Source organism: Ctenopharyngodon idella, chromosome 3 (genome assembly GCF_019924925.1).
Source record: "Ctenopharyngodon idella isolate HZGC_01 chromosome 3, HZGC01, whole genome shotgun sequence".
NCBI classification, from domain to species: Eukaryota; Metazoa; Chordata; class Actinopteri; order Cypriniformes; family Xenocyprididae; genus Ctenopharyngodon; species Ctenopharyngodon idella.
The window spans coordinates 19663182-19682497 of NC_067222.1; the positions used below are offsets into that span (position 1 = coordinate 19663182).

Sequence of the window (19316 nt, forward strand, 5' to 3'; positions counted from 1 at the left end):
AACTATTCACATCGTATTGGTGTATAATACAAAAAATAGTCATGATGTACTATATTTATATGCGCATATATAAGACAGGTTACGGTCGGTCTATGTGGTTTTACCTAAAAAACACATGCCGTAAAGCGTCGATGTGACGCGCATACTTTCACTCTCACGCTGTTATCGTTCAGGTGTTCGCCTTGGTCAAGTGCGTTTGCCAGCCATCTGTTATCATAAATTATCGATGCAAATAAGTTACTGTGAGTATATCAGGTTAAACAGGTTGAACTTGTCGAGGTTTCAGCCGCACAAATGCACTTGCAGCACCAAGAAACTACACGCGGAAGTAAATCTGTCTGTTTATATGCTTCATGAAGTCTTTTACCTAAAGGATTAATGACCTTTAACAAAGTAAGTAGACGTTTTGATATTTCTAGAGTAATGACAATATGCATTTATCTATAAAGCCTCTATTTAAGAAAGAAAACATTTCTCCTTTAAGTCAGAATTGTGAGAAAATATGTAAAATGCATGATATCTTTTTGATCTACTTTGATTATTGATGCATTTTCTTTTTTTTAAAAAAGAGACCACGTGCTTATTTGCATTTGTAAAGTTTTTTCAAAGTGGTTTATGTTTTAATGATTATTATACATGCATAGAATTAATAAATACGTATTTAGAAGATTTTTTTTTCCCTATTGTCATTATAAACAGGTAAACATTTTTAGCTTGTCATTGTGTGTTGTGGATTTCAATGCAAGTTTTGCATTTTAAAGGTCACCTGAGTTTAAAGCCTGCCTTAATTTTTATGGTTTATATCCCATTCACCTGCAGAGACACAAACATGAACAGTCAAAAGTTAATGAGGTTAATCATCGGTGGCTTGGTGATTGTTGCCATGATGAAAATATTCTTAAGCCTCAGGTGAGGATTGCAGTTCTCAAAGGTTTTCATGTACACATATGTGTCTATGCACCTTTCAAACCAGGCTTCATTGTCCCAAAGAAGCTTGTAACTGCAGTTTATTTATTTTCTATTTATAGCTCAAGCAAAGGCGCAAGTGGAAAGACACACCAAGTCATACAAGGTGGTAAGTTCTGGGCTAGCCAGCGTATTCCACAGCTGAATTTGGATAAAAATCAGGAGGATCCTGTCAAAATAGAACATGCAGACCCAGAGGTTGACCCAGAGGTTGACCCAGAAGTTCACCCAGAGGTTCAGCCAGAGAAAAAAGACACGATTCAGTCAAAGGAAGAGGAGTTGGAACCAGAAATTCCTGACAATACACCGAAAGATCCACTAAAGATTGTGCACTTGGATCTGAAAGGTGCACCACCCAAAGTCAAATATCTCAGAGAGGTGGGGATCAATGCATGCAAACTGGATTGTTTCAAACGTGCCTGTATGAATAGTGTCCTTTTTAAAATTTCCCTTCATGTCCTTTAACAGATATTCCCTCTACTGTCATCTCTGGGTGCTAATGGGATATTGCTGGAATATGAGGATATGTTTCCCTATGAGGGGAAACTCGCAATTCTCAAATCAAGCTTTGCATACAGGTGGGTGATTGATTCAGAGCTTCTGACTGAACTTGACTTAATTTGACTCAAATTGAAATTCCATTATTTACACACTCTCATGTCATTTCAAACCTGTATGTTGTTATTTTTTTTGTGAAATGCAAAAGTAGGAATCCTGAAGAATAGTTACTGTATGCAGCAATTTCATAAGCTCATGATTTATTCATCTTTATCTTGATTTCTTTATCTTATACGTATATTTCTCATTTGTTTATCTTTATTGTTTATGGAACAGTCCGGAAGATATAGAGGAAATTAAGTCACTGGCCAAACAGCACAAGCTTGAACTAATTCCTCTGGTGCAGGTGTTCGGACACATGGAGGCAAGTACAGAAGAAGCTAAGTATCATAAAAACTGTAGATATCTCAATTCTCAAACATGTGCTCACTACATACACCGATCAGGCATAACATTATGACCACTGACAGGTGAAGTGAATGACACTGATTATCTCTTCATCACGGCACCTGTTAGTGGGTGGGATATATTAGGAAGCAAGTGGACGTTTTGTCCTCAAAGTTGATGTGTTAGAAGCAGGAAAAATGGGCAAGCGTAAGGATTTGAGCGAGTTTGACAAGGGCCAAATTGTGATGGCTAGACGACATCAGAGCATCTCCAAAACTGCAGCTCTTGTGGGGTGTTTCCGGTCTGCAGTGGTCAGTATCTATCAAAAGTGGTCCAAGGAAGGAACAGTGGTGAACCGGTGACGGGGTCATGGGCGGCCAAGGCTGCACATGGGGAGCAAAGGCTGGGAAGAAGGCAAGCCGGCGGAGGCAGTGTGATGCTTTGGGCAATGTTCTGCTGGGAAACCTTGTGTCCTGCCATCCATATGGATGTTACTTTGACATGTACCACCTACCTAAGCATTGTTGCAGACCATGTACACCCTTTCATGGAAACGGTATTCCCTGGTGGCTGTGGCCTCTTTCAGCAGGATAATGCACCCTGCCACAAAGCAAAAATGGTTCAGGAATGGTTTAAGGAGCACAACAACGAGTTTGAGGTGTTGACTTGGCCTCCAAATTCCCCAGATCTCAATCCAATCGAGCATCTGTGGGATGTGCTGAACAAACAAGTCCAACCACAGCACACCTTCAGGGGTCTAGTGGAGTCCATGCCTCGACGGGTCAGGGCTGTTTTGGCAGCAAAAAGGGGACCAACACAATATGATTAATGTTATACACATAATGTTATGCCTGATCGGTGTATACTTCACTAAGGTGCTAAAGGCACCTTCACATTTTTTACATGTGCATCTAGGTCAACCATTTATGGTGTTTGTGTTTGGAGGCAAAACTCATTAAAATGCTGTAGATGCATTGTGATTTTACTTCGACTTTATCAGCATGCCTAACACTGCTGCTTGCACTTATCCATTCTTTCTGTTCACATTTCAGTTTGTGTTAAAACACGAGAAGTATTTCAGATTGAGAGAAGTGGAAACGTTTCCCAATAGTATAAACCCTCTGGCCCCAGGAAGCATTGACCTTGTTCAAGACATGTTAACGCAAGTTATGAACAAGCACCCGGAAGCAGAGTGGTTCCACATTGGTGCTGACGAGGTTTGTGGATCTTTATTGTGTTACTCCCTAAAAAAAAAGTAACTTAGTTAGGCCTACTTTTTATGTAAAGTAATGTGTTATGTTATTTTTGCGTTACTCTTTCTCATCTGGGCAGCACTTGTTGTTTCTTAATAAAAAAGTAATATTTTTGGCAAATGTAAAGGCCCTTTGACATCAAAAGTGAAATGAATAAGCCTGAAGGAAAACCTTTCAGCTGTGCTGCCATTCTGATTACGCAACTTATGTTACTTGTAATGCGTTACAACCAGCACTGTCCACTGTTGACAAAATACATTTAGGTGCGTGGGCTGGGCGAGAGCGAAGATTCCAAGCGCTGGTTGGAAGCCAACAATGGAGACATGGCAAAGCTGTTCTTCAATCATGTGACCGCAGTGGGGAGATTTATGACCAATCTGAAGAGAGGAATCAAGCTGATCTTGTGGGATGACATGTTTAGGAAGCTCAGCTCCGACTCTATTAAAGGTTTAATGCAAGCCTTTGAATTCATAAATTCTTTAAATTGCAGGTTTCAATTTTGAGAAATGTAATTTATCCAACTTATCATTATCAGAGCTCATGTCACAGCTCCAAAAGCATAGGTTTTATTTCAAACCAAACTCTATGGGAATGACCAAAATATGCAAACTCACATTGCACACACTGTGAGCTGCTGTTACAGTAAAAGAAGACATCAATTTCACATTGTTCAATTACTGTAATGTATTTGCATATAATGATAGTAAAAAAAGATTTCTAATTTTTTATAATCATACATATAACAGTGACACCTATTGGTGTGGATCAAGCATCATGCAAAAATCAACAAATCATTGTGACCTATGCCATTGTAGATGTGTTCACATGTGTATTTGTCGCCTTCTGAAATAATTTATTCTGTAACTTAAAGGGATAGTTCACCCAAAAATGAAAATTCTGTCATTTACTCCCCCTCAAGTTGTTCCAAACCTCTATAAATGTCTTTGTTCTGCCGAACACAAAGGAAGATATTTGCAAGAATGTTTGTAACCAAACAGATCTCGCCCCCCTTTGACTTCAGTAGTTGGGGAAAAAAATACTAGTCAATGGGGGGCGAGATCTGCTTGGTTACAAACATTCTTGCAAATATCTTCCTTTGTGTTCAGCAGAACAAACAAAGACATTCATACAGGTTTGGAACAACTCGAGGAGGAGTAAATGATGACAGTATTCATTTTTGGGTGAACTATCCCTTTAAAGTATGAAAAAAGGGGGTTACCAAGATAAAGTGGTGGGATAATATGGGAAATAAGTTACTTGGTGCACCTTTAAGCACAAAAAAGCAAGCGTAATGTTTTTGGTTCTGACGTGAGTGTTCAATTTTTAGCATCGGGATTGCAAGATCTCGCATCGCCCATGATCTGGACGTACAGCCCAAACATGGATGTGAAAGCGATCGGTGAGGCCATGTTTTGTTTCTTATAAATTACTTTAAAGTCAACATGGAAAATATTGACCCTATTTACATAGATGCAAACTCCTCACCGTTCAGTGATAACTCACCTTTTTGAGATCAAAATAGGTCACCTATGGGATTTGTATAGATCCAATGAGAAACTGTTTTTACTCTTTACTTTAAAAACTAATGTCTATAAAGGGTAATATTTTATGTATTTGAGGTCTGAGATGTGTGAACGGTGAAGAGAGAGAGGGCAAACAGTTTGCAGTTTAGCTCAGTATTGCCATCTAGTCAGCCAATATTGTCTTAAATAGCCTGCGTAGCACTTCATCTTTTATAACACAAGATTTTGACCAAATATTGATTTTGGTAAAATGTTGCAACAACGTTATTTTTTTATTTTTTTTTGTGTGAAAAATTACAGTTTTGGATATATAAGGTAATAAAAAATAAATGAAAAAATCCCTTAAAATAACTACAAATTTTTTAAATTTCGTGCGGAGCATGCCCCCGCCCCACACAATGTTCTCACCTTTTTTCCCCCTTACCTGTTTGCATCCCTGTATTTATTAGCTTAAAATAGCTTCATCTATGCATATTATTCAGAAGAAAAAAAGTTTCATATTATTGTTTGTAGGTAATTATATCGCTAAGTATGAGGAGGCTGGATTTCATCACGTGTGGTTTGCTAGCGCTTTTAAAGGAGCCTCTGGAATTGACCAGATGTGGACTCCAATTGATCACCATTTAAAAAACCACCTACAGTGGCAACAAGTCATTACGTCAATGCCGCAGTACAAGTCTGTGAGATTTCAAGGCATTGTGCTGGCTGGCTGGCAGAGGTAAGCTTGCAGTTTTACTCAATTGTTTCTTCAAATATTTGTTATCAAACATGCAATAATGCAAACTGTAAAGATATAAAAGTTTTAGGAACTCCCAAACCTAAAGCATTACTGTGTTTGCAGTCTAGTAAATGAATCTGCATTGTATATCAACAACAGTAGACTATTATTGTTAATGAAAAACAACGTATGTTTAAGGTATGAGCATCACACTGTGCTGTGTGAGCTTCTCCCTGTGGCCATCCCTTCACTGGCTGTCTGTCTTCAGACACTGAAATATGGTGAGTATATGTATGAAACATGGTGTATATGAATATATGGTGTACAGTATATATGGAATATGCTGACCAGCACATTTTATTTCAGGAATGGTTAAGTAAGTGAATAAAATCAAATGTGATGTATTGCAAAGGTATCATGCTGTCATGTGTTATGTTTGTGTCAGGTTCATTTGATGCCAAGGCACAGAGTGAGGTACAACGCATCCTTGGCTGTGAAATTGAGCTAAGCAACAATGAGTGGTATGCAATTGTTTCTATATTTTTTTTTTTTTTACATTGAAATTAATCAAAAGATTTCGATTTCTGCTGTTCTTTTGAACTTTCTAGTCATCAAATAATCCACAAAAGTATTAAGCAACACAACTGTTTTTAACATTAATAATAAAATATTTCTTGAACATCAGATCATCATAATAGAATGATTTCTGAAGGATCATGTGACACTGAAGACTGGAGTAATGATGCTGAAAATTCAGCTTTACCATCACAGGATTAAATTACATTTTAAAATATATTCAAATAGAAAACTGCTATTTTAATGCTAAATTTGCGTGCTATCAGAAATGTCACAATTCCCCACTTCAGAAGTCGTGATTACAAGCTTGTTGCATTCAAGTGCTTTGTAGTCAAAATGAATGGAAATCATGGAAGACACTCGAGTTTATTCTTGCCTATTTACTAGGAAAATCTTATTAAAAACAAAACTATATTTAGTGTCCCATTCATTGACAATCATAAAAATGCTATGTAGATAGTCCACTTGCTCACGTTTCTGTAATTTCAGTTAAATGCAGGCTATTTTCGCTGTGTATAAAACACAATATGCTTCAAATGATTATTCATATATGTAAATATGCACTACATTAAAGAAACACTCCACTTTTTTTGAAAATAGGCTCATTTTCCAACTCCCCTAGAGTTAAACAGTTGAGTTTTACCGTTTTCGAATCCATTCAGCCGATCTCCGGGTCTGGCGGTACCACTTTTAGCATAGCTTAGCATAGTTTATTGAATCTGATTAGACCGTTAGCATCTCGCACAAAAATGACCAAAGAGTTTCGATTTTTTTTTTTCCTATTTAAAACTTGACTCTTCTGTAGTTACATTGTGTACCAAGACCGACGGAAAATGAAAAGTTGCGATTTTCTAGGCCGATATGGCTAGGAACTATACTCTCATTCCAGCGTAATAATCAAGGAACTTTGCTGCCGTACCATGGGTGCAGCAGGCGCAATGATATTACTTGTTGATCATAGGAGCCTTTTTTTAAAAACTTACCTACCTCAAAATTTTGAATTGTAGATGATAAAATAAATTTAAAATGGAATGGGTTGTAATGTTTGTAATGGATCTTTTCTTGAATGTTCTGCAGTAAGGGTGTGTCCTTTCCTGGCTCAGATGTTTATGAAATGGTGAAGAAGATCAAAAACAACCTTGACAGCTCAGTCAAAAAGATCATGGACAGCTAGTGAGTGATTGAGTCTGCTTCATCTATCAGATAAATATGAGCTCAAATGACATTCACACAGAACATAGGCCAGTATTCATTCTCTTTCACACAGACTTTTTGTTGTTTTGTTTGTCTTGTGTTGTGCAGCCACGTCAGGGGATCATTCAGTTCTTATAATCGCAAACATAACTTTGCAAACCCACGAAATCTTGGATTTTTCAAAGATGATCTGAAAAAGTATGTTGTTGTTTTTTTTTTTTCTCATATCTTTCAACAATTATCAGCATGTATATTGTCTTTTTATGAAAAATATAAAACATTTTGGTTCTCATTTAGATACATTGTTTCCACAGTCATAGTGAGGCATTGAGACGGTTCTTTTTAATGAAGTTAGAAACGGTTTGCAATTGATGGTTATTAATGAATTGGTCTGTATCAATTTGTTTAATCCTTGTCCAGTAATTATGACTGACTAGAGAGGTCATGCGAAACTCACAGAAATATATTTGTCAAAATATGTTGGAACAGTGTTTGCTAACAGGTGTAGGTGTTTATTATAAACCAACAACTAGAAATTCTGGTTCAAAGAGTTATCAAGTAAAGCTAGTTCATGCTGTGGGATGCATAAAGTGCACGGATATACAGTAACCTAAATTTTTGCTTTTCTTCCTTGTCAGGTTGATGAATGAATGGGATTCCTTTTTACTATCTTTCCGGCAAAGTATGGAGGCTATCTTCTACCCAGACACATTAGAGGAGTGGTTGGAAGAGAACGTCAACGAACACATAGAAAGACTTGGTGAAATGGTGGTTGACGTAGAACGAATCATTGCACTCAATGGGAAGCCAAAGGCAGATCCCGTAAAAACTAGGTGAAACAGACAACCAGACCAACAGGAAGGACATTCCAAAATGTGACTTTCAAACCTGTTGTGCTCAGTAATGGGTGTTTTTTTCCATCTCAGGAATCTTGCTTATTTCTTGAAGGCCTCAATGGAAGTGATAACACTAAAAAAAATGCAGTACTCTAAAAAAAAAACCAAAAAAAAACCTCTAATTACACTATGTATGCACTTCTTGAAGAAGTGGACTCTCTACACTGTGCATTGATGCTGTTTTCGTACTTGAGTTAATGTAAATGATTTACCTCTGCAGTTAAATTGGTACTACTAATTTTTTTTATTATCATAAATGTCTAGGGATCAAACTTCATCTCTTTAACATGCAAGGTGTATTTTGTACATTTGTGTCATTTGGGAAGCCCGAATATTGTGCAATTATGCTCAAAGGCAAAATGTGCAATCCTTAAGAAATGTTATAATTGAGTGCCTCAATAAAGATACTAGGTGTCTTTTAACACTGTTACAACAGCGTTCTTATAGTTCTACAAATGTTCAGTTTAGGTGTAGAAAAGCATTAAAAGTGAAAACCTGCTGGTCCTGGAGCTTATATTACATTTACAGCCACTCAACATGATTTGCTTGAAATAGTTTCATTTCTGTGTCTCGAGGGGTTTACAATGTAGAATAAAAAAAAACGGTGGAAGTTATTTTGTACTTGTATTGTTTTCACTGTTTATTACTGCAAAATCTCAACAACATTTACGATTTAATGGTTTCTATGCGTCCAGTATTCAGACATATACATTCGACAGTGAATATTAAAAGAAGACTAGGGCCAGTTATAAAAAAATTCTGTCTCTCAGTCTGAGAGTGGTAAATGAAAGTCAACATAATAATATATGATAATTACGGAGCCCCGCACATGATATGCAAGAAAAAAATTAAATCGTGTGCACAATTTACTAATTCGTTCCCTCGATTTACTAAATTGTGCGCACGATTTAGCCTACTATTTTTTTCCCTGCATGTCATGTCTGGGGCTTCATAGATAATAGTTAATTTTAAGAAAATATGTGCTGTTTCTTTTCTCTGTGATCAAGTATGTTAAAGCAAGTAGGAAACTGATATTTCAACTCTATTTTCAAAGGTCTCTTACACAGAAACAAACAATTGCTTGCATACTATGACTTTACACATTTATTACCCTAAATAATTATCAAGAGTTGAAAGATATTCTTACCCAGACATTGTACATTTCAGTCCAAATCCATGAATTTGCTGGTTTTCAATAATCATTTTATTAAAAACTTCATTAAAATATTGGATCAGTTTTGTCATTTTAAAGAAAAATACAAACATTTTTTATATATAATACAAAAATTACAATATGAATTTAAGCTGATAAGAACAAACATACTTTTTAGTAGAGATGCACCAGTTGATGAAATGGAGAGAATAAAGTTTTTATTTGCATTTCTTTAAAAATATAATGATTAATTATTAATTATAATGAAATTATCATTAATTTAAAAGAAGGTATAAAGGCAGAACCCCCAAACTATCGGTATTGTTATTGGTATCGGCAGACATCACTCTATCGGTATCGGTACTGAAATTTAGTATCAGTGCATCTCTACTTTTTAGGTCGATGATATCACAGTCATGTTTGTTTGGACTCTTTGTGTTTTGTCATCTGCCTTAATCACTCATTTGTTATCAGGGACACTAAGGATTTTCAGCTGTGCACTCATTAATCATCATCATCACCTGTATTTATGTTCAGTTCTGTTTCAGTCTAGTATCGTCTAATTTTGGATGTGTTGTATGTTGCTCTGTTTGTTTGGATTACCTGTTGTATTTATTAAATATTACCTATTTGCCTTTATCTTCGCGTTTTTACAACCACCATGACACATGATCAACATCTGTTTTAATGGATAAGAGTCATCAAACCACACAATAGGAGCTTTGTACTTTTATTTTCTGTAATGTCTTTTAAAAGCACTCTTAACATTGGTCACCTTTGTGCTTTGAAAAATATCTTGTACATGACAGTAATATCAGTCAGTTCATGCATACATTAACAATCCTGTCTCTGAACATATGCAAAATCTTATTTGTTAAGCACACTGTTTTTCATTTACAAATAACAAACTTTTTTTTTTTTTGCTTGACACCTTTATCTTGTGCAGACAATTAGCTGTAAGCTTTCCATATGAAAAATGATATTATGTAATTTTTCATTTTATTGTGTTCAGCATGTAAAATATAAATAATCTTTAACTGAAACAATCTGTAAACGTGTTTTCTCTTATACCAATACAAGTCCGTCACACTTTAATCCAAAGTCACTGAACACACATTCACTACCATCATTAAATTACCATTTCCAGACTGTATTTTGCAGTAGGGGTATTAAGCCTTAAACAGGCAAGACTGGAAAATGATCAGCAAAAAATCATTTTATGTCACTTTTTATATCATCTGGACTTAAGTAAGACATATCCAAAGGAATTTTTGAAATATTTGATGTAGTTTGGATTTTATAAGCTGTAACTCCCAGGTTACATTGCCTGTTTAGGGTATAAAAATAGTGTTATCCACAGTATTGACAATGAATGGTGTTTCAAGGTAAACTGTACTGGACTATCCTATTTGTGATCTATTTGTGTTTCAGGTGTGTTTGATCAGGGTTGGAGATAAACTTTGCAGGACAGTAGCCTTCCAGGAGTAGGGTTGGACACCCCGTTCTACCATAAAATGAGCTGTGTGAAACTCTGCAAGAAAATATCTAGTTAAAAATGCAAAGATGTAGTCAACAAAATGTAATGAAATCAGTTTTACATGTGAATATTAAAATTTGCACTTTTTTTTTTTTACTCAAAATACATAGATTGAGAAAGGGGACTGTGTAGAGGGGACCCAGAGGGGCCCTGGTTCTGGAACGAGATTTCTACTGGCAGACAGCGCGAGACTGCAAGGATTATTGCGGACTGCGGTTAATAACTCTTTTTAACGTCAAGCAAGTCACATAAGTAACAGTCGCGTGCCCAATCTGCGTTGACCTAAAACTTTGACTTTTCGCAACGTTTTGTAGTAGCCTATTAAAATTATTCATATATCGCATGCTGTTGCGATATGCATATTGTGATATATACATTTGCGATATTTTGATAATTTCAGTATATCGTGCAGCCCTAGTGTAAAACCTTTATTTTTGCATGATGCTGCACACACGCCAGTAGGTGTCAGTATAAGTAAGTGTAACTGGCCAGCGCAATATTCTTATCTTATCTGTTCTTTTCAAGTCCTTCCAAAAACAGTAAAAAAACCCCTCAATTCTTGAAAATCATTTGTTAGGTATCCAAAAAGGATTACATACCGAGATAGAGACAGAGCGACACTCATCGAAATCTGAAAACCATGCCCACTTAGTTCTGGGCTGGATTTCCCGCTAACGTTGTCTCTTAGCGCGCTACGACGAAGGTATACCTTAACTGAAGATATACCTTTTCTAGGTGTGTTCCCCGAACTATACCTTAGGAGGTTGCTCAAGGTATACCTTCTTAAGTGCGCCGTTACCAGGTGCTGTCCATGGCAGAATTGATAATTCACTCTTTGCAGGGCAAACTAAATCTATATTGTAATTTATCTATATTCTGGGGGCTCTGTATTCTAGCTGAGCACCAGGCGTGAGTTTAAGGTGACTGTTATTTTAGAACATTATTTTAAAACGTGTTAATTCCTTGGAGACGTGTCATGCAGCTGACAGATATGTAGGTATCTATTTCGTTTTTTCCTTTTTTATTCAAAATATTCACAAACTTGTTAACTATATCATGAATTTTATGATATATTCCGATTGTAAAATATGTGGAAGTGAATGTGTTTTGTCGCACGATGAGTTTGCACCACAATTTAGAGCTGTCGGGTTTACAAAATTTTCCCCAAAATACACAAAAGTATGTGGCCGGTGAACTGGGAGAAGAATAGAGTAAACTTTATTGTTTCATACACAATGTGTATCTGAAATTAATAAAACACTTCGTCAAATTATATAATTGAAAGGGTTATTATTGCAGCTTCCATAGACATGTGTATGGAATTTGATTTTTAACAAACTATAAATGTCTTTTTTATATAGCCTAGAACTTCATTCAAATGTGTATTTAAATGTCTGAAACCTAAAATAAACCTGATGTGGTTGAAAACACTGCATAGTTGTGATATATGACAAGCGCTGGTTCTTATTGGTAAGAATTATTTTATCTATAATTAATATAGGCTTAAATGAAAATATTCTGACAGTGAGACTTGGTAACCACAGGTAAAACCAAAGCACCCTTTAATAATGGTGACCGGGAATAAACGCAGCTCCTTTAAGCTTTCATTCCGTTATCCACTGGGCCATGCTACGTAGTTCAAAGTAAACTAGTGAAACACTTGAAAACAGCACTATTTGTTCTGTATTTGTTGTTACTGACCAAGAAACAACTTCAGATGATTCAGTGACTGAGTGGTCCGAACGAATCCAAATCGTTTCAGATCGTTATACAAGCGTGTTTGGCTAATTCATGGAAAAGAAAGAATCAAGACAAAAGAATGATTAATTTGCGGGCCACCAGTTGAATTCAACAGTGATAAGGTATAGCTAAGAGTGGTATAGCCAACCTTACGAAGGAATGACTTACTTAACTAAGAATGTTTTGGGAAACACATATTAACGTTAAGGTACAGCTTAAGGCAGGGGTGTCAGACTCAGTTTGTGGAGGGCCACAGCCCTGCAGAGTTTAGCTTCAACCCTAATTAAACACACCTGATCCAGCTAATCAAGTCCTTCAGGCTTATTTGGAAACTGCAGGTATGTGTGTTGGAGCAGGGTTGGAACTAAACTCTGCAGGACTGTGGCCCTCCAGGAAATGAGTTTGACACCTGTGGCGTAAGGTATAATTTAAGAACAACGTAGAGTTAAGAAGGTTTCGGGAAATCCAGCCCTGGGTTTTTTTTTAGCTTGTTTTCTGTACACCCTGTCACACAGCAGCTTTAAGCATTGTTCTGTCTTTTGTTAGAAGCAAGAATGACAAGGAGGCAGCTTCACACAATACAAAGTTAATGGACTAAAGCTACAAAGTTAGTGTAGCTAAAGCTACACTTTCATCAGTGTAGCTTTAATATTTGAAAAATAATTTTATGTAATTATGCAATAAATAAAATCCATTTTTGTTGTAAAACTTAACTCGGAAATGTAATAAATCATATGTTTTTACAGCAACGCATTAATTAAATATCATTCTTCAGTACATATGTTACATAATCTACATCAGTGGTTCTCAAACCTGTCCTGGAGTACCACCAGCCCTGCACATTTTGTACATCTCCCTCATCTATCACACCTGATTCAACTCTTGAGCTCATTAGTAGAGACTGCAAGACCTGAAATGGGTGTGTCAGATACAAAGTGTGCAGGACAGGTTTAAGAACCACTGATCTACATTATACTCCGGCAGACAGCTTCTGGAGGTGCCACAACATAAAGAGACATGTCAGTTTTAGTGGCATCAACTGACATGTGCCAGTGGATAGTGTTTGTGGTTTGCAGTGTTAATTTTGACAGCAAATTTTGATTTAGTTTTAGTCAGTCTTTTGACTAAAATGCCATTTAGTTTTGGTCATATTTTTGTCATCGGAAATTGTTTTAGTTTTAGTCTAGTTTTAGTCGACTAAAATCTAAAGGGTTCAGTTAATTTGTAATGCATCAACTAAGCATATCTCTATAACTCACTAAGTACACTAATATACATCTGATAATTCTCCCAGCTACATTCATTTCAGACATAACCAACGGTTACTTTGCTTGCCAAAATGGACATTTTAACATAATTGCGTGTGTCTTTGACCGTTCAAGTGCGAAAAAGACACAAATAAGAGCTCAATTCAGTACTTGTCAGGGAGGTACTATAATAGTTTTTTGTTAAAAATTTTGATTAGATTTGAGTTTTAGTTAGATTTTTTAGTTTTAAAAATTTTTAGTAATTTTTTGTGTATCAGTCTTTGTCAGGTCAGGTGACGTCACACTCGTGAAAACCGAAGTGCATTATGGGCGTTGCCGCCATTTGTAGTGTATCCAAACAATCTCTGTAATAGTGCAGATTTGTTGTTTTTTTCTTTCGATTCCCTTCATTGGAAAAATGGCACACTTTTGTTGTGTGAAAAGCTGATGGATTTGAATATTGGGGGGGTTACCTCCCCCTATCCCCCCCCACAAACTACGCCCCTGCATCCCACGATAGAAAATGTCAAAAACTAGGGATGCACCGATACCGATAATAGTATCGGTATCGGCCGATACCAAGCTCATGTACTTGTACTCGTACTCGTAAAAATACTCCCGATACCAAAGACCGATACCTCGTGTGACGTAACTGACAGAATTTTCCGTGCACAGAGACACTGGCGGCAGCAGCCGAAACAATGTCAGCCTCAGGGATGTGGAAATACTTCAAAATTAATGATAGCAACCCACGTATTGCGAACTGCATGCTTTCAATCACAATTCGTTATCGATTAGTGAAGGCGGGATAGGCGGAATCGCGCTGAATGACACAGACCAGAAGCGCACGCGCTCTCTCTCTTTCTTGCACGCGATCCCAGTTCTCTGACAGCGCGCGATCAGTTCTCCTTGCGCCTGAATGGTCAAATGCACACATAGTTGTCAAAATGTCCATCGTGTGGAGTATCTCACATAAATACAGTAGGTTATGGCTTAAATGGACGTAAACATTTGGGCTAAAACAGGATATGTGTCAGTATCCATGGATTCGGTCTTAAAGGGACCGTAGCCTATAGTTGTCATTAATGTTAATAAAACAACAAAATATGTTAAATAAATGTATACATGCTAAATAAACCTACTGTATCTGAAAATACAGTAGTTTATACAAGTTTATTTCATTTGTATCTCTATAGTATTTGTTGTATTGTTTGTAATTTGTTTGTAAATTTCTTTTTATTTAACAACAATTATATATATTGGTAATTGTCCTTTGAAGGTTATTGGACACTGTGAAATTTTTGTTCTTTAAGTTTGTGACAAGCACATAAAAATTATTACTTTTTTCATTTGAGTAATAATAAAGAAGCTGTCCTACATTCATTTGTCTCACTGTATTGTGCTTGGAAAACTGCAACATCACCAAAAAAAAAAAAAAAAAGAGAGCGAGAGAGAGAGAGAGAGAAATTAATAAATGTATAGGCATTGGTATCGGTATCGGCGAGTACTAGAAAAAAAGTATCGGTACTCATACTCGGTCCTTAAAAAATGGTATCGGTGCATCCCTATCAAAAACTTTACTACGAGACAACATTTAGTCGGTTTCCTACTGTATGGACAGTATGTAGAGGCAATAACAGAGGCGCCGGATCACCTGGGTTTCAGCAGTGAGATGCAAAAGCATCACTTTCGGCAAGATATCTCCATGTATGTTTGCTCTCTACATTTTCACAAAGGCAAGTTAGAGATTTTTGTTTTCTGAAGTAGCAAACGTTATAACAACGCATTGTTTTGAATTGTATGTGCTATGAAACAACAATTTTAACTGAACCCCTTTACTTAAATATGTCTATATTTTTTTAATTCTTAATTTTGTTAAGGCTTTTTACATTTTTATTTTATATACTTAGGTAAGACATATTTTTGCTCAGTATCCATATACTGATTATAATTTTCTGACTGCTTTTTACAGCTGTGGTCCTATGTTATGTTATGTAGCTAAAATCCTATTCATTTCATTGCAGGTCAACCTGCTTAAAGATTATGGAGACTGACCCCAACTGTACATCATCCCTACATCAAGGCCACAGCGGCATTAAACACACAGGGTGTGTCTCAATCAGCTCCCTAGTTCAGTAGTTAGGGCACTGATCAGGGTGTCAGCCATTGTCAGGACTGTCTCAGTCGCAAAGAAAAAAATTCAAGTTCTGGTTTTCATTAATACCAGTGATGACATTATATAAAGAGGATGTTGTCATGTTGCCGAAAACAGTCTTCAGTTTCCTAATGTGTAATGAGCCAGGGTCCTTGCCAGTGCCTGAATTTGTGTACACAATATACTGATTCAAGAGCTCAGGAGCTGATTGAGATGCACACACAGACACTAAGTAAGGAACAACACAATGCAGTCAGCTGACATTATGGTCCATCAGGCTGGAGAAAGTGATCGGCTTCACATTGAAAAGATGCAGGAGGCTGGAGGAGATGGTAATCTGCATGTGCAGAAGTAAACCGACAGCTGCAGCATGGACTTGATAAGAACAGGATGTCTGATGTTTGTTTTTTACTATATGGGTCTGCCACACCTGGGAACCTTTATGGCATTATTAAATTTTTTTTTTGGTGCTTCTGATTCCAGACGAAACGAACATTCACAATACATTTCAAATTCTTCTGTTAACCTTAATGTACCTCAGATTTGATTTGTCTGCACGACACATATCTCTCATGTTTCCCCAAAGACGGTACACAGAACATTAAATGAAACTGTCATTTCTATATGCGAACCTGAAGCTTTCAACTGTACAGGCAGACAGAGATTATTTGCACAGAAATATCTCCTTTGTTTGAAGCAGAAATTATTGACTTTTGAGTTTTTCCGCAGAGAAACCATCCAATCTGACAGCGCATGCTTGAATCTTTTATAGAATTGTAGTGTGATTGAAATGTACTGATGAATTGCACCTAGAATACTATATATAATTTTATAATATAATTTTGTGCTGATGCTTTATCCAGTCTTGCATAATTACATTTTTCAAAATGTTGTTTATTGTCTTCTTGTAATCAACACTTCAACAGCCAAATGGAGTATGCAAACCAAATGTTGTACACACAGGGTATGTGATTTGTAGATTTATTTTATTTTATGAATTCACAGGTATGTGCACTTAACAAGATAATTAGTAATATCCACGATCTGTAAACCAGATATTTAACTTATCCATGAATGAGGATGGATGCAGCAATGTCGGGTCAGCACTCCAATTATGGGCTCGTATGGATAAATGTTATGAATCGATAACAGCTTATCCAAATAAGGCTCCTGGAATATTTGTTTAATTTATCTCGGTATGGTGTTGTCTCATGTTTTCTTATTCTTCTACAGTTTATCGATTTCTAATGTCTTCTCTGAATAGCAGTACCCTACAAATGGCGCCTCTGTGACGTCACACATAATAAACCCACGTGTCTGACAAGGACTGACTTTAGTTTTGGCTTTTAAATGTCTATAAAGTTTTTATTTTTATTCAGATTACATCATATTAAGCTAAGCTTAGAAACCAGATGAAATAAGATAAGTTTACTTTTTTTTTAATATATTTATTTCTTATTTCAGTTAATGTTTATTTTGTTTCAAGTAATGAAGATTTTCTATGGTTTAGTTAACTACTATAATAACCCTGATAATTTTACCCCCGGTTTCACAGACAAGGCTTAAGCTAGTCTTAGATATGTCTGTGCCACTGTTTTGTTTCAAGATGCACACCAGTAATGTTTTTTTCTAAGGCATGTTTATAAAAGCTACTTAAATGTCCTAATTGAACTAAGGCCTAATCTTGGCTTAATCGAAGATCTGTCTGTGAAACCAGGCCATAAAATTTGTATTGAATAATGTGTCAAATAATCTTCTAGTCTTTCCTTCCTATGGCAGAAGCTATCCACAAGTTTCCTACGCCCCATGAGGCCTTGCGTCAAAAGTGGGAGCGTCTTCCGGTTCGAAGTAAACAGGCTGGACGTGACACTCATTCATTCTACAGTTGACAGTCATTCAAGATTTAGCGATCCAAACTTGCGAATGTTTGGCTTTTACTTAAAGATGTAAGATTCCAGCATCAATATTTGAACATTTTACAATAAAAAAAATGTTACAGTAACAGTAATTTATTAATTTATGTCAGGAGTGCACATCAATCATGCTAAATCTAACTGATATTTATACTGACATAAAAAGAAAACACATACCTATTCAGTTGCACCTGCTTCCATTTATTTACGATCACAAGAGTGCACAGAACAATTCCATTATGGTTTTTAAATCCAAAGGCTTACACATTCAGAAATATATTGATAACATACCCTATGTTTACGTCACTTTTCTGAGCATTTCTATTAATTTTCCTCTAAATTATGTGATGATTGCAATCCGAGGACGTTTGAGCGATCTCTCCGTCTATCTATCCTGATCCTATCAGCCAGAGCAACAGAGGGAGCTCATGAGAGGAAAACAGGAGTTATGAGTTATAGTTAACCGGAGTGTGTGAATCAAAGGCACAGGGAAGAGAGAGATAAAACATTAAACCGAATAAATACACGATTATAATCATATAAGAAATGTCTAAGTTCCTCAAGCAGTCTCTGGTATTTTCCATAAACGTGTGTATTTATTATCGTAATGGTTAACATAAATAGCCTTTAGCATCGCATATATGACAGTGGAAACGCGACTGGCTCTGGCACGCGCGACACCAGTAGGAGTAAAACATCACACCATAAGGCTTTAATGCTAGCATTAGTGACAGGTGAAGAACAGACAGGGGGTTGTTCAGGTGTTTCAGGGCCAGGATGCTCTTGTAGTCATGCAGCAGCACTTTTGTGGAAGGTCAGTACAGTAAAGGACAATTAAGGGCACAAAAACGGTTTATTGTATTGTGATATTATTAACTAATAAATGTACTAAACTGAAATGTTGTCCCTGAGTGCCGTAACGACATCTCTCATTAAAGTTTGCAACTTTACACAGTAAACAATGATCCAAAAAACACTTAGCCTCTTTGCTAATTAGCACACAAAATACCATTGGTATGCTACTTCCGCCGCCTCGCCGGAAGTTGTACCCACGTTCTTTTTAACAGTAGCGCCCCGCGGAAACAGGTGGATAGTTTACTATGAATTAAATGGAAATTGGAAATATGTTTTCTTATAACAAAAGACTAAACATATTACAATTTAAACATTGTATAGTAAACATTGTCATAAGTCATCAACAATAGTTCATAAGCAATCGCTTGACATAAAAGTGCGCTATTCATTGATTGCTACCCGCTCAGTCTGGAGCAGCCTGAAGCGCTGCTGCGCCGCGTTTTCCCGCGGTTAGATCAGCACGTTACACATAATATGGGAATAAACAGAATTTGCAAAATTGCAGGTTAGCCTATGACAGGGTACTTAAATGTAGTTGGAAAAAAACATCTTGCAGCATAATTTTGGTTAAAACCATATTTATTGCAATTTTAATTGAATTTTTACCCTGCACATTCCTCAATCACATTCACACAGCACATGACT

General features: G+C 36.5%; 1 protein-coding gene across 1 annotated transcript; it reads left to right on the forward strand.

The window, feature by feature from the left end:
- Positions 1 to 138: 138 nt before the first annotated feature.
- zgc:113333 (beta-N-acetylhexosaminidase) lies at positions 139 to 8685 on the forward strand. Its single transcript, XM_051888551.1, has 14 exons — positions 139 to 393; positions 820 to 909; positions 1029 to 1344; positions 1435 to 1544; positions 1801 to 1888; positions 2964 to 3128; positions 3428 to 3611; positions 4492 to 4563; positions 5201 to 5405; positions 5604 to 5686; positions 5851 to 5926; positions 7059 to 7154; positions 7284 to 7373; positions 7814 to 8685. Exons 2-14 carry the CDS (start codon positions 830 to 832, stop codon positions 8010 to 8012), a joined length of 1764 nt encoding a protein of 587 aa, XP_051744511.1. The 5' UTR covers positions 139 to 393; positions 820 to 829; the 3' UTR covers positions 8013 to 8685.
- The last annotated feature ends 10631 nt before the right edge of the window (positions 8686 to 19316 follow it).